General features: G+C 36.6%; 1 protein-coding gene and 1 long non-coding RNA gene across 3 annotated transcripts; both read left to right on the forward strand.

Moving 5' to 3' along the window:
• The first annotated feature begins 149 nt into the window (after positions 1–149).
• Positions 150–2415, forward strand: LOC107713812 (uncharacterized). Its single transcript, XR_001636936.1, has 3 exons — positions 150–180; positions 2024–2163; positions 2362–2415. It is a non-coding gene; the product is annotated as an uncharacterized LOC107713812 (long non-coding RNA).
• A 235-nt stretch (positions 2416–2650) lies between these two features.
• Positions 2651–13083, forward strand: nagpa (N-acetylglucosamine-1-phosphodiester alpha-N-acetylglucosaminidase). 2 transcript variants are annotated; one of them, XM_016519425.1, is made up of 9 exons: positions 2651–2788; positions 2987–3095; positions 3999–4127; positions 4213–4412; positions 5092–5139; positions 5299–5427; positions 6122–6253; positions 8335–8416; positions 12725–13083. In XM_016519425.1, the coding sequence occupies exons 3-9, from the start codon at positions 4000–4002 to the stop codon at positions 12954–12956; spliced, it is 951 nt and encodes a 316-aa protein (XP_016374911.1). In that variant the 5' UTR covers positions 2651–2788; positions 2987–3095; position 3999; the 3' UTR covers positions 12957–13083. The 2 variants fall into 2 exon arrangements, with proteins under 2 accessions (XP_016374911.1, XP_016374910.1); XM_016519424.1 differs by lacking the exon at positions 2651–2788 and having other exon boundaries at positions 3070–3141.
• Positions 13084–14826: the final 1743 nt, after the last annotated feature.

Raw genomic sequence — 14826 nt, forward strand, 5'->3', positions numbered from 1 at the left:
TTGCTGCTGCCACACAGATCTAAAATAAACATGCGATTTATTTCCCAGCTGTTTACCTTAACAGACATAACGACTGTTTTTGTAACTCGTGTGTGTTTTCAATGTAAACTTGTGTGTGAATGAGAACTTAGTTTAGTACTCACATGCTGTGACAGCCGAGGATGGGACGCTCGTGTTTGGGTAAGGACACAGCCCGAGGTCTCGCTCTCTGCAGTTTTTCTCCTGGCCTGTGTGATGTTTTGCAATACCACAGTGTTTGTTTTTTTGTGTGGAGTCCCAAGAAACAATAGAAAATTGAGCTAGTCTTTCCTGGTTTTGTGCTGGTGTACTTTTGACCTGCCTATAATTAAGCTGTACTTATGCTGTATCACACCCTTAAAGGGATAGGTCACCCAAAAATGAAAATTCTCTCCATATCTTCTCACTCTCATGTTCTTTGAAACCATATGATATTTATTTTCATTTGTGGAACACAAAAGAAGATGTTTAGTAGAGTGTACTTGAGGGCACTGCCACATTATCAGTTAGCATACGTCTGAAAGCACAAAGTAGTTTCCTTTACTGCAGGGTGCTGTAACAAACCTCAACCTAAATATGGGTGCAGAATTTGGAGGAAGTAAGTCATGGGTACGCAGGGCCCGTAGAACATCTGTTTCCTAAAATAGAATCTTTACAAAAACATGGCAATATTGCATAATGCACCAGTGCTCTTAATAATAGGCAGTACTTTGGAACACCATGTACCCAGAGTGTCTCAGTCTGTCATTCATTATGACGTTAAGGACATTTAACCGGAGTGTTCTGGCGTTAGATAAGGTGTTTATATAGCATATTTGGACATTCACCTGGATGAGCTTTAAGGAATTCAAAACAGCCTCTAGTCAATAAAGTATAAAATAGTACACATGGTCTGCCAGTAAGCCAGGGATTATTTATGTATAATCCTTATCAAATCGAATGTTTGCTTTTTGCTAATCATTCCTGTCCACTTTATCTAGTGTGAAATACAACAATTTGTGGCTTTTAGTTCATGCCTGTTAGCTTTCGGTGTAGCATTAACAGATAAACACATTACAGTCTCTTCTGGCAAAACAATTTTCATGGGTATACAGTTTTGTTTTATTTGTGAAGTAAATGCTTTTTCTCTCCAACCTGTCTGGCAGTATTAAGTATAGCAAATCATGGTTTTTGTGCCTTTGGTTGTGATAATGTTTATACTGTCTTGTCTTACCAAACCATCAGCTTTTTTTTTTGTAAAGGAAGTTGCTGGAATTTATTTGTTTTGAAAGTGCCGTTATTGCTTTAGATCATAGTGCAGTCTGTCAAGTGTGGTTTTACTGGGCTGTGATGTGCACTACCGTTCAAAAGTTTGTATCAGTAAGTTGTTATTATTATTTTTTAACAAAATTAATACTTTCAGCAAGGATGCATAATATTGATCAAAAGTGCCAGTAAAGACATTTATAATGTTACAAATAATTTCCATTTCAAACAAATGCTGTTATTTTGAACTTTCTGTTCATCAAAGTATACGTGGCGCAGATGTTTTCAACAATCATAATAATAAGAAATGTTTCTTAAGCATCAAATCATCATATTCAAATTTCGTATTTCTGAAGGACCATGTGACACTGAAGACTGGAGCAATGGCTGCTGAAAATTTGCCACCACAAGAATAAATTATGTTTGAAAAAATATTAAAATAGAAAACACCTATTTTAAATAGTACAAAATATTTCACACCTTTACTGTTTTTTTTTCTGTATTTTGATTAATTAATACAGCTTTGGTGAGCATGAACAAGAGACTTTTGAATTACTTCTGGCTATTTGCGAAAAAATGTCCCACCCCACCTCCCTATTTCAATAGGAGATACATCAACACAGGAAAGAAAATTGTGCCTATACAACATATTATTGGAGTGTCAACATATTAACCAGACTTAAGACTAGAGCTTTAACCATTAGGCTACACCATCCTATCTTTCTCTGTCTCACTTGCTCTTTCTTGTGTATACTCTTAGCTACCTGTCTGAAGATGACATCCTGGATCAGGTAAACCCCTTCGTGCAGTTGATCAGTGGGGTGGTGTGGCTGCTGAGAAACAGTGAGATCTACATCAATGAGAGCATCCAGGCAGAATGTGACGAAACACAGAAGACCGGTAAGATTAGACAAGATTCTGTCTGAAGTGTGAGGATATGATAAGCTTGTTTATCTGGCTCCCTAAAATTCCTCCCTATATCAGAAAAACTGTATTTTCAACAGTAGTTCAGGTACTTAGTCCTGTTGTTTTCAAACACATCTGTGCTCAAAGTTTATAATATAGAATTCAGTAGGTCATTGATCTTTTATTTTGCAGGAAAATTCCAGTACTTTGTGGACGTGATATCTGCCCGTACGGCAGTGGGTCACGACAAGAGACTTATTACTTCTGGCTATTTGCGAAAAAATGTCCCACCCCACCTCCCTATTTCAATAGGAGATACATCAACACAGGAAAGAAAATTGTGCCTATACAACATATTATTGGAGTGTCTTGATCAAAGACAGGATCTTTAACCAGACTTAAGACTAGAGCTTTAACCATTAGGCTACACCATCCTATCTTTCTCTGTCTCACTTGCTCTTTCTTGTGTATACTCTTAGCTACCTGTCTGAAGATGACATCCTGGATCAGGTAAACCCCTTCGTGCAGTTGATCAGTGGGGTGGTGTGGCTGCTGAGAAACAGTGAGATCTACATCAATGAGAGCATCCAGGCAGAATGTGACGAAACACAGAAGACCGGTAAGATTAGACAAGATTCTGTCTGAAGTGTGAGGATATGATAAGCTTGTTTATCTGGCTCCCTAAAATTCCTCCCTATATCAGAAAAACTGTATTTTCAACAGTAGTTCAGGTACTTAGTCCTGTTGTTTTCAAACACATCTGTGCTCAAAGTTTATAATATAGAATTCAGTAGGTCATTGATCTTTTATTTTGCAGGAAAATTCCAGTACTTTGTGGACGTGATATCTGCCCGTACGGCAGTGGGTCACGATGCAGAGGGGAAACTCATCCTCTTCCATGTCGACGGTCAGACGGGTGTAAGAGGGTGAGAATGGACTTTGAACCTGAGCGGATCTCAGCTGATTATCACTGTAAACATTGATTCCTCCGCGTCTCTCTGTCTGTCTGTGCATGCTACAACACTAAAAATAACCCAGAATGTACCTTTGCAAGATTTATTGCCTAAGAAGACAATGTAAAAGCAGAATGCTTTTTTTCCATTCAGAGAGGCCATATTCATGATTTTATTAGCTTTTTATGCACTTTGAGTTGTAATGCTACTCAAGGTTTCTTGCAACAAACTCATAATATATAGTTTCTTTTTTTTTTGAAAGAATTTAACACTTTTTTCAGTGAAGATATATTAAATTGACTCACAGTAAAGACATTTATAATGTTACAAAATATTTCTATTTCAAATAAATGCTGTTCTTTTGAACATTTTACTCATCGATGAATCCTGAAACAAATAAAATAAAATCTATCACGGATTCCACAAAAATATTATGCAGCACAACTGTTTTCAACATGACTTGAGCACCAAATCATCATATTAGAATGATTTATAGATGATATTGGAATGATGAATAGTGATCATATTTAAAAATATGAATGTTTTTACTTTAGAAAAACATTAAAAAAGAAAAAGAAACATTTTGTCTCTCTGGCCCTTAATTAAACTCACTTAAAAATTCCCTAAATGAAATTAAACATGCATAAGAGTTATATATAAATTACTTTTGTTTTGGTAGGTTAATTTGCATATCAGTCATGTTCGTGTTCTCATGGTTGTGACATCAAAAATTTCAGCTTAGTTTTAAACCACAGTGAGCCATTTAAATCCAAATGGAGAGTGCACATTTGTAGTGCATACCCGGAGTTCAGGTACAGTTTAGTTCTTTCTTTCAGTTTATTTTTACATGTGTTTAGTGAACTACTATCTTTGCAGAATGAACCTCTGGCAAGTGGCAAAGTTTCTGAAGGAACAGAATGTCTTTAACGCTATTAATCTGGATGGAGGCGGCTCGGCCACTTATAACCTCAACGGATCCCTGGCCAGTTACCCTTCAGACCACTGGTGGGTAAATGCAAAACTACACATTTACAAACAACAGTGTGCTAAGTTTGGCAGTTTTATCTCAACATTTTCGCCTAAATTCCAGCAAACTTCCGAAGTGGCGCTGCCCACGGGCAGTATCCACTGTGCTGTGTGTTCACGAGAGGCTGTGCCAGCCGGAGGACTGCGGCGGACATGGACACTGCGTGGAGGGCCAGTGTGTGTGCCAGCGGGGCTGGAGCGGCCCAGGATGTGCCAAACTCACTTGCCAGGCTGAATGTGGAGACCATGGAATCTGCACTGAGAGTGAGTCACTCTCTCGTACACTCCTGTATATCACAAAAGGACATTATGGTCACACTTTACATGAAGCATTTTTTAGTGCATTAATTAAGCCTTGTAATGCACCTTATAATGCATTGTATGATCTCATTAATAATTCTAACCACTGTTATAATACATAAAACATCCATTCATTGGTACACCTTGAGAAAATATAATGCATTAATCCTTATATTGTAATAATTATGATCACAAGCATTATTCATCATAACATTCATTATGTCTACTTATCTGAATACATGACTAAGTAGCCACGTAACTTGTATTAATGTATAACTGTAAGTTTAATTGAAAAAAAAAACACACATGACAAACAGTCAATTTCAGATGTAACAAGGAATCTGCAAATATTATAATGCATTTTAACTTTGGTTACAGTTATTTATGTAAATATATAATTAATGTATAATATAATGTAAAGTGTTAACGACATTTGACATTGATTTGTTTAAGGCATGTAGCTTATACTGCATCCATTACATTTGCTAAAAATAACAGATTTTGACAGATTGTTTGTAGTTAGTGAATGTTTTTAACAGAGAAAATGCTTTTGCATTAAAGGTAGTATTTAAGTTTTTTTTGGATAACCCATTATCTACCATTCTCTCTCTATTTTTCTTGTCTTATCCCTCTCTCTAAACAGATGGATGTGTGTGTGATGCTGGATGGATGGGTTTAAATTGTAGCCAAGGTGAGGGTAAATCTGGCTGTCACACAGATTTGGACTATCAAATAAAGCTCTGAGTGGCTCTGTACTTGCAAGACCTTTACGTTTGTTACAGTCAGCAGTGGTGATTTTAACTATTTTAAACCAATGTGTTCATCTGAAATTCCCTTGTACTTCTCACAGTATGTGCAGCAGGTTTCTATGGCGATGGCTGTAACCAAACATGCGTGTGCGCAAATGGAGGCTCATGTGATCCTGTTCACGGACGGTGCACCTGTCCTGCTGGTCTTCATGGAGATTCCTGTGAGCAAGGTATGCGGTCTAATCTCAACCGGTTTTGGAATATAAGCAGATGCACATATTTAAAATGTATGTGTCCTGAGGGTCAAGTGAATGTGCTCTAGTAGGGTAATGAAAAACGTGAGAGATATATTTCCAGGTAAAGGTTTAAGATGCCTAAACTTTTGTCATAAAACATGTATGTAAGTTACTTTGGATGAAAGTGTCAGTTGAATGCAAATTTAATTACTTTTGCTACAATGATTTGTCTGATCTGAAACACTCATCATTGGCAGGAACTTAATGTCAGCAAAAGACTCGACTAATGCTCATCATTGTATCCAATAGTTTGACATTAGCACAAAACTTAACACATTCTCAAATAAGCACAAAAAATATTTAACACGCACAAATATTAAGTGAAGTGCATCTTTAATTGGATGAAACAATTTTCCAGAACTTAAAACATATTTTTAACCAACCTTTCTTTCTTGAAATGCTTTCTAGAATTGCCTTGAGTGATGCATGCAATGCTGTTTTAGATTTTGGTCAAATATATCACATAAAAGCATAAAATCATAATATTTCTGAGTACTGTAAGGAACCGCTTATATTTCGAGTGTGCATCTACAATCATGCCTAAGTAGGCAACTGTCTTTATTTTGGAGTAAATTATCTCTATGAATAGATTAACTTAACCATGTCTCTGCTCTCTTTGTTGTCCCAGAGTGCCCTCTTGGATTCTACGGGCTGAACTGCAAGCAGCCGTGCCAATGCCACGACATGTGCCCATGCAACGCTGTCACAGGAAGCTGCAACACCACATACCAAGGAGAGAGAAACATCAGCCTGCACAGAGGTGCGGTACAGCCCCTATTAGCACTCACACGACATGTAAACAACACATTCCCTGTGTGACGTCTCTATAGATCAGTTTAATGTTCACACTTTCTCAGCACATAACTCTCTCTACTTATAGCTTCAGCCATCAGCATTCCTCATTGTCCTTCTATATGTGTGCGTATGTGTCTGTCCACATTTCTCTACTGTGGAACGTGGCATGCAAGTTGACTAAAATATGAGCCTTAACAGATCTCCATTTCTCACCAGCCTTTTTTCACTTAACTTTGGTCTGATTTTCCCGAGAAGTGATTTGTTGGAAATGTTTTGACTAGGACTGTCCATTTAACCCACCCATTTACAGCAATTAATAAAAAAATGTTTTAAACGTAATTACGCAAATTCCTTGATAACAAACGTTCCTACAATCTGAAAAATTTAACCCTGAAAAAAAAATATTGCCAATATAAAATTATGATAATATAATATAATTGCCAATATAATTTTTTATAGTAACACTTTTTTAGGCTTGAGTTTTTCAGGCAGTTATTTCCAGTTAATTTGATTCATTTATTAGCATATCAAGTATTTATATTTATTAAAATGTAATGGATTGACAGCCAAAGTATCTCACAATTTCTTCCTATATCTCTCCCTTTTCTCTGTCTTTGCTCATTTACTATCACATGATTGCAACTTCTCTACTCAAACTTGCACACACACATCCTCAAGCTGCCGGGTGTTTGTGGCGGGGGGGAGAAAAGAGAAAAGAGACCTTGCAGAATCACAGTCTACCCACAAGTACCCAGCAGCCCCTTGTGTTAGTGATGACCTCTGCGACAGAGAATCTATTTGTGTCAAGACCAGAAAAAAAAACCTTGTCAGCTCGTTCTATCCCAACTTTCTGACCTCTGTCATTTAATGTGAGAAGAAGATGCATTCTCAAGCTTCCCTGCAGAGAAATAATAAACCCCAAACCCCCTGTTCTCTGGAGTTCAGGAACAGCCCATTCGCTTGACACCATGGGCTCATTACGATCCCAACTGCTGTGAACAGCTTTCTGCTTATCTTTCCCTGTCTTCTATGTGATAGCCTTCTCCATTATTTGCTTCATGTGAAGGATTTGATATCCAGTTGGATCTTCCCTTGATGTTTTGATATAAAATGCATTGCACTATGACAACATTCTATAATTTTCTGAACTCCAAACATCAAAGAATTGGATGGATTTTTGGTCTCTTTATTTTTAGCAGGGTCCCTGATCTTTGGAGTCTTCCACAATCTAATGCAGGCTTTCCAAAAGCTGCAACTGAATAATGGGGCAGTGCAAGCTGTATTAGACCTGTATTAGACAGTAATGGGTGCAGAAAACCTGTTTAATTTTAAGGTTCAGAGAGAGTGTTGAAAATGGTTGTAAAAACTAAATCTTGATTGTTTTTGTGCAAAAAGCTTGATTAATATTATAATTGAACTTTAGGGGGGAAAAGAAAAAGGATAATAGATACATCTTAATATTTTCTTGATATATCTTAAATAATATTATATATAAAAATAAGTTTCCATTATGAATTGTTTTGGTGTGGTCACATTGGCCTTTTTCAGCAAATTTTCACAGGCGAAATCCAGTCATTTCAATTAGAATCCACGCGACCGGGAATTATGTGTAAGGGCAAAAGATTTCCCCTCGCAGATTTTGCAACCTGTTCAAGTTGGTCACTTGAATTTGGTGTGTTGACCAACACAAAGCTGCTTCTGACTTCTGTGTGAGCTGTGCTTTATACATCACTATACTATTGACAATAGACAATGGAAATTTTTTTGTCTGCAAATTTTTTTCTCTAAATTTTCACTAATGTTGACCACACCTTCACTCTAGAGCCACATTTGGATATTAAAAAAAAAAAAAAAGTAATTTCATTGACCGTAATACACTGATTTACCAAAAAAAACAAAAACAGTTGCACTTGCGCTTCTGTTTCCCACAGTTACATCTGAAGTTAGGAAAGGGGGCACGGGAAAAATATGCCTGTAAGGGAGAGTTATTGTCCTAACAAGGGATTTGATTCAAAAACATTGTTTTTTTTTCTCACAATCTTTCAGCCGGTCACTGCCTGGCTGCCCAGATGTTGAGGGAATGGAGACAAGAGGAGGAAGCTAATGCTCCCAGACCCTATTTATCTGAGTAAGTGCTCCAACACGCCCCCAAACAAACACAGACACGCACACCCCCCCGTAACAGCAGCCAATATGTGCAATATGTGTGCTTCTTGAGACACGGGACAAAGCATAACATTTTGTCAACTTTTTATTAATTACTATGTGTACTATGTGTCCAGTGTTGGGGGTAACGCATTACAAGTAACGCGAGTTACGTAATCAGATTACTTTTTTCAAGTAACTAGTAAAGTAACGCATTACTCTTTAATTTACAAGAGAATATCTGAGTTACTTTTTCAAATAAGTAACGCAAGTTACTTTTTTTCCAATTTATTGATTGACAGCTCTCCTGTCCCCATGTTGAGAGAAATCAGAAGATATTACTGTAGTTCCAAAATAAATATGAATATGCATTAATTCATCTCACCCACAACCTACAATCTGAAAAATTTAACCCTGAAAAAAAAATATTGCCAATATAAAATTATGATAATATAATATAATTGCCAATATAATTTTTTATAGTAACATTTTTTTAGGCTTGAGTTTTTCAGGCAGTTATTTCCAGTTAATTTGATTCATTTATTAGCATATCAAGTATTTATATTTATTAAAATGTAATGGATTGACAGCCAAAGTATCTCACAATTTCTTCCTATATCTCTCCCTTTTCTCTGTCTTTGCTCATTTACTATCACATGATTGCAACTTCTCTACTCAAACTTGCACACACACATCCTCAAGCTGCCGGGTGTTTGTGGCGGGGGGGAGAAAAGAGAAAAGAGACCTTGCAGAATCACAGTCTACCCACAAGTACCCAGCAGCCCCTTGTGTTAGTGATGACCTCTGCGACAGAGAATCTATTTGTGTCAAGACCAGAAAAAAAAACCTTGTCAGCTCGTTCTATCCCAACTTTCTGACCTCTGTCATTTAATGTGAGAAGAAGATGCATTCTCAAGCTTCCCTGCAGAGAAATAATAAACCCCAAACCCCCTGTTCTCTGGAGTTCAGGAACAGCCCATTCGCTTGACACCATGGGCTCATTACGATCCCAACTGCTGTGAACAGCTTTCTGCTTATCTTTCCCTGTCTTCTATGTGATAGCCTTCTCCATTATTTGCTTCATGTGAAGGATTTGATATCCAGTTGGATCTTCCCTTGATGTTTTGATATAAAATGCATTGCACTATGACAACATTCTATAATTTTCTGAACTCCAAACATCAAAGAATTGGATGGATTTTTGGTCTCTTTATTTTTAGCAGGGTCCCTGATCTTTGGAGTCTTCCACAATCTAATGCAGGCTTTCCAAAAGCTGCAACTGAATAATGGGGCAGTGCAAGCTGTATTAGACCTGTATTAGACAGTAATGGGTGCAGAAAACCTGTTTAATTTTAAGGTTCAGAGAGAGTGTTGAAAATGGTTGTAAAAACTAAATCTTGATTGTTTTTGTGCAAAAAGCTTGATTAATATTATAATTGAACTTTAGGGGGGAAAAGAAAAAGGATAATAGATACATCTTAATATTTTCTTGATATATCTTAAATAATATTATATATAAAAATAAGTTTCCATTATGAATTGTTTTGGTGTGGTCACATTGGCCTTTTTCAGCAAATTTTCACAGGCGAAATCCAGTCATTTCAATTAGAATCCACGCGACCGGGAATTATGTGTAAGGGCAAAAGATTTCCCCTCGCAGATTTTGCAACCTGTTCAAGTTGGTCACTTGAATTTGGTGTGTTGACCAACACAAAGCTGCTTCTGACTTCTGTGTGAGCTGTGCTTTATACATCACTATACTATTGACAATAGACAATGGAAATTTTTTTGTCTGCAAATTTTTTTCTCTAAATTTTCACTAATGTTGACCACACCTTCACTCTAGAGCCACATTTGGATATTCAAAAAAAAAAAAAAGTAATTTCATTGACCGTAATACACTGATTTACCAAAAAAAACAAAAACAGTTGCACTTGCGCTTCTGTTTCCCACAGTTACATCTGAAGTTAGGAAAGGGGGCACGGGAAAAATATGCCTGTAAGGGAGAGTTATTGTCCTAACAAGGGATTTGATTCAAAAACATTGTTTTTTTTTCTCACAATCTTTCAGCCGGTCACTGCCTGGCTGCCCAGATGTTGAGGGAATGGAGACAAGAGGAGGAAGCTAATGCTCCCAGACCCTATTTATCTGAGTAAGTGCTCCAACACGCCCCCAAACAAACACAGACACGCACACCCCCCCGTAACAGCAGCCAATATGTGTCCTCTCACTGCTTCTTGAGACACGGGACAAAGCATAACATTTTGTCAACTTTTTATTAATTACTATGTGTCAGTCCTGTCCAGTGTTGGGGGTAACGCATTACAAGTAACGCAAGTTACGTAATCAGATTACTTTTTTCAAGTAACTAGTAAAGTAACGCATTACTCTTTAATTTACAAGAGAATATCTGAGTTACTTTTTCAAATAATTAACGCAAGTTACTTTTTTTCCAATTTATTGATTGACAGCTCTCCTGTCCCCATGTTGAGAGAAATCAGAAGATATTACTGTAGTTCTAAAATAAATATGAATATGCATTAATTCATCTCACCCACAACGGCGTAGGTCCGACGCAGAAGTATAAATCAGCCTTAACTAGTAAAGTAACGCATTACTTTTTAATTTACAAGAGAATATCAGTTACTTTTTCAAATAAGTAACGCAAGTTACTTTTTTTTTTTCAATTTATTGATTGACAGCTCTCCTGTCCCCATGTTGAGAAATCAGAAGATGTTACCGTATTTCTAAATAAATATGAATATGCATTAATTCATCTCGCTCACAAAACAAAACACAGATTCATTATTCCTCAAAATGAATAAAAATAATGCAACTCAGAATATGACGCAAACCTGCAATCATTAAATGTTAAACAACACAAATATCCTTTATGTATTTAATCCCATTCTATTAACCAATGTCTTTGCTTCTGACCTTCGATGATCCAGTTCAACCGTACTAATAAGCATGTGTCTTTTTTTTATTGCTGAAGTGTGTTGAAATTTCTTCTTCTGCATTCTACTGTATGGACGTAAATTTACTTTCCCTTCAGCCTGAGGCTTATTCATTTCAATTTTGGTGTGAAAAGGCTTTTATATTTACCAAATATAGAACTTTTTTATTTTAAAAACAAACAAGCAAGCCCTGTCCAGATTTAAAAAGTAATGCAAAAGTAACGTAATGCATTACTTTCCATAAAAAGTAACTAAGTAACATAATTAGTTACTTTTTTTATGGAGTAACGCAATATTGTAATGCATTACTTTTAAAAGTAACTTTCCCCAACACTGGTCCTGTCAGATACAAAAGTGATGTGTACTTACATGTAAAATATTTATTATGAATATTTACAATTGTAGCATGCAATTACAGTTAAAAAATATAATTAATATATAATTAATTTTGCATTTCACATATGTATTAACTATTAAATGCAGCAGCCATTTTGTTTTTCTGGTGTTTCCAGTTGATAATCAGTCCTACTCTAAATGGGGAAATATGTCTAAAAATCCAGAATAATTTCTTTATATTTTCTGAAATAGAGCTGTTGTGATTGGCACAGAAAATATACTTTAAGACCATAACACAGTATTTTATATAGACTAAAATATGTACCAAAATAAAATTATATTTAATAATATATAAATATATAATATGTAAAATTGTTATATATATATATTCTAATATATATATTTTATATTATAAAAAATATGTACTTTATTATAGATGTTTAAATCTATGTGAAATGTTAAATTGTTGTCTGAGGACAGGTGGTTTTGATAAAATAAATCAATTGCAATGGTCCATTTGTGATAAGAACATTCTAGTGATCATCTCTGGTTCATTTCCACAGAGTGGAAATGTTGCTATTTTAAAAAACTAAATGTTGTGTACAATTATAGGACACATTTTTCCTATGCCTTAAAGCCACAGTTTCCACAACATCTCAAACAACTTGTCATTTATACCATTCCCTATCTGCGTGTTTGAGTAACTTGATTATTGCCATGGAAATTCACTCTGACAAATTCCAGGCCCTTGCTTAACAGAACAGGCTTTCGGACAAGTCTGAACCAAGTGCCCCGACTGTACTGGTAAACAACTCTGCAGCAGCGGAGTGGCAGAGATGAATTTATTAGTCAGCTCGGCCTTTCACATGCAAGTAAGGGATTGTGTGGTGTTGCCATGGTTGCAGTCAAGTGCTTTGTGGAGGCTGTGGGCAGCAGCGGTGGAGTCAGAGGTCAAAGTGCAACTCCTCACCCTGAGAGTGTTTTGTTTATGTGTGCAGACAAAGCTGGCTGGTTGTCTGCGCTATCCTGGCAACGTCGCTGCTGGCCAGCCTCGCCAGTAACTTTATCCATACGTGTAGAAAATCCAAAGCGCGCGGGCAGAGGGCGGACTACTCCTACTTGCCGCTGGGAGAGATCAACGGGTCCGTGGAGCGAAGCAGAGGACAGGGGACAAAGTCTGGGAAAGTTCTTTTTCGGGAAGAAGACTCTGACACACAAGACTCCTCATAATGTGACCATGTTTCAAAATGTATGCATCCGGCAGAGAGTGGAGAGAAACTAGCTAGCTAACTAGCCAGCTAGATTTGGAAAGGGTTTGTTTGTTCCTGTGAATCGATGAGGGCCTCTTCGTCTTTTTTTTTTTTTCGTCCAAATTGGCGATGATGGACATTAGGGCTGGGTATCGATTCAGATGTCCCGATTCGATTCGCAAGCTCTCGATTCGATTCGATTCTCGATTTTTTGATTACATTCAGTGAATATAGTTTTGATACAAATGCTATTGATATTTCTAAAAAATGAACAGTAAACATCAGTTTACAAATGGTGAATTAATAAAAAGAAATTAAGAACCACATGCCTGTATGTTAAACCTATACTTTTTTTTGTATGGGTCCTTTTGCAGCTGCTGTGTATGTGATATGAGGGTAGTTTTCTCAAATGAAACGGTAAAACGTATAGTGAGATGGCAGAAGCTGAAACACCGCGAGCGTCATCCGCGCTTTAGTATGTGTAGTGTGCATCGATATCGAATCGACGTCATTAAAAAAAAAACGATTTAATCGAAAAACCTTTTTTTTTTTTGCCCATCCCTAATTGACATTGAGATGGGCGTTATCATCAAAACAGCTGGCTGTGCGGCTCAGTGCGTTCAGATTCGCCCCTGCTGAATCTGAAGACACCAGCTCAACAGATGCCAAGTGCCTTGATAATGCAGTTTGACTGCATTTTGCACATTTCTTGTTTGTTTGAGTACACTTTCATAGCAGCTGCTAGCAACAAGTTTCTCATGTTACATCATTCACAGTTTAAAATACTGTTTCGTTGACCTCAATGAAGCCTTTCATTTTGGTCTTCAGGCGAGAAGAGAACCAAGAAAAAGAGCAATATCACCACACAGCCTTTTTATTGACAGAATGGCCCAGTTGTTCCACCTGTTGCCATAGGAACAGACAAGTTTTGAACTATGAACTCTTTTTGCGGAATCCTTACTGCAGGAACTTGCTAAACTGCTGTTTTGAAACATAGTTTTATTGAATGATTTTTTTTCTCTCTGCGGCACCAGAGGTCATTCAGTTTTTTTTTTATTTCACCCCTCAGTCCTTTTGTTTCTGTAAACGCCTTGCCAACTCCTGCCAGCCTTATCATGGTGCTGTTTTGTGTGTTGTCTTAGGCACTTGAAACCAGCCATAGAAACACATTATGAAAAAAAAAAATCAAGGCCTGGATTGTTTTCACACTCTCTAGGAAAGCAAGAGAAGGACAAAGTTGCTCTTTTTTTCTCTGTTCAAGCAGTGAATCTGGGCTTTGGGAAGAGATTTGAGGAGAAGTGTTTTGTCTGGTTCTGTTTTAGCTCTTAGCATGACACAAATATTATGGAAGAGGAACATTTACTCAGATCTGTAGTTCCTGTGTTGTTTCCTGTTCAGCATTAAAATAGATTTAGGCTTGTCTTGTTTTAAGAGTTTAAACATTTCACAAGCAAACACAGAGACATGTGGAAGGATGAATCTCATTAAACCCATCAAAACATTCCAGATCATATTAAACCCCAACATCAACTGAAATAAATAATCATATTTTTTCCCTAAAAAATGAATCCTATTTTGGACCCTAAACTTTTTTTTTTTTTTAAACATTCTGTCATAGTAATTTAATGACAACTATGCACATTTTTTCTGCCCACTTTTCATCACTGTAATGTAAAATAATAACAAAAAAAAATATTAATTTTGTTAAATCTGTTCGATTGTAAATTATTTATACACCTTGGTAGTACTTGTACTTTCTTTAGCATATGCTGATGTAAATAAAAATACTGTAAAAGAAAAACACCTAGATACATTACGATAATGAGAATTTTCAGGGAAAATATGCTTAC

Source organism: Sinocyclocheilus rhinocerous, unplaced genomic scaffold (genome assembly GCF_001515625.1).
Source record: "Sinocyclocheilus rhinocerous isolate Xijiao unplaced genomic scaffold, SAMN03320098_v1.1 scaffold779, whole genome shotgun sequence".
Taxonomy (NCBI): Eukaryota; Metazoa; Chordata; class Actinopteri; order Cypriniformes; family Cyprinidae; genus Sinocyclocheilus; species Sinocyclocheilus rhinocerous.

Coding starts and splice junctions, on each gene's coding strand:
- nagpa (XM_016519425.1), top strand. CDS start 4,000: ATGAACCTCTGGCAAGTGGCAAAGTTTCTGAAGGAACAGAATGTCTTT. Junction 4,128..4,212: donor AGTTACCCTTCAGACCACTG/GTGGGTAAATGC, acceptor CCTAAATTCCAG/CAAACTTCCGAAGTGGCGCT. Junction 5,428..6,121: donor TGGAGATTCCTGTGAGCAAG/GTATGCGGTCTA, acceptor TTGTTGTCCCAG/AGTGCCCTCTTGGATTCTAC.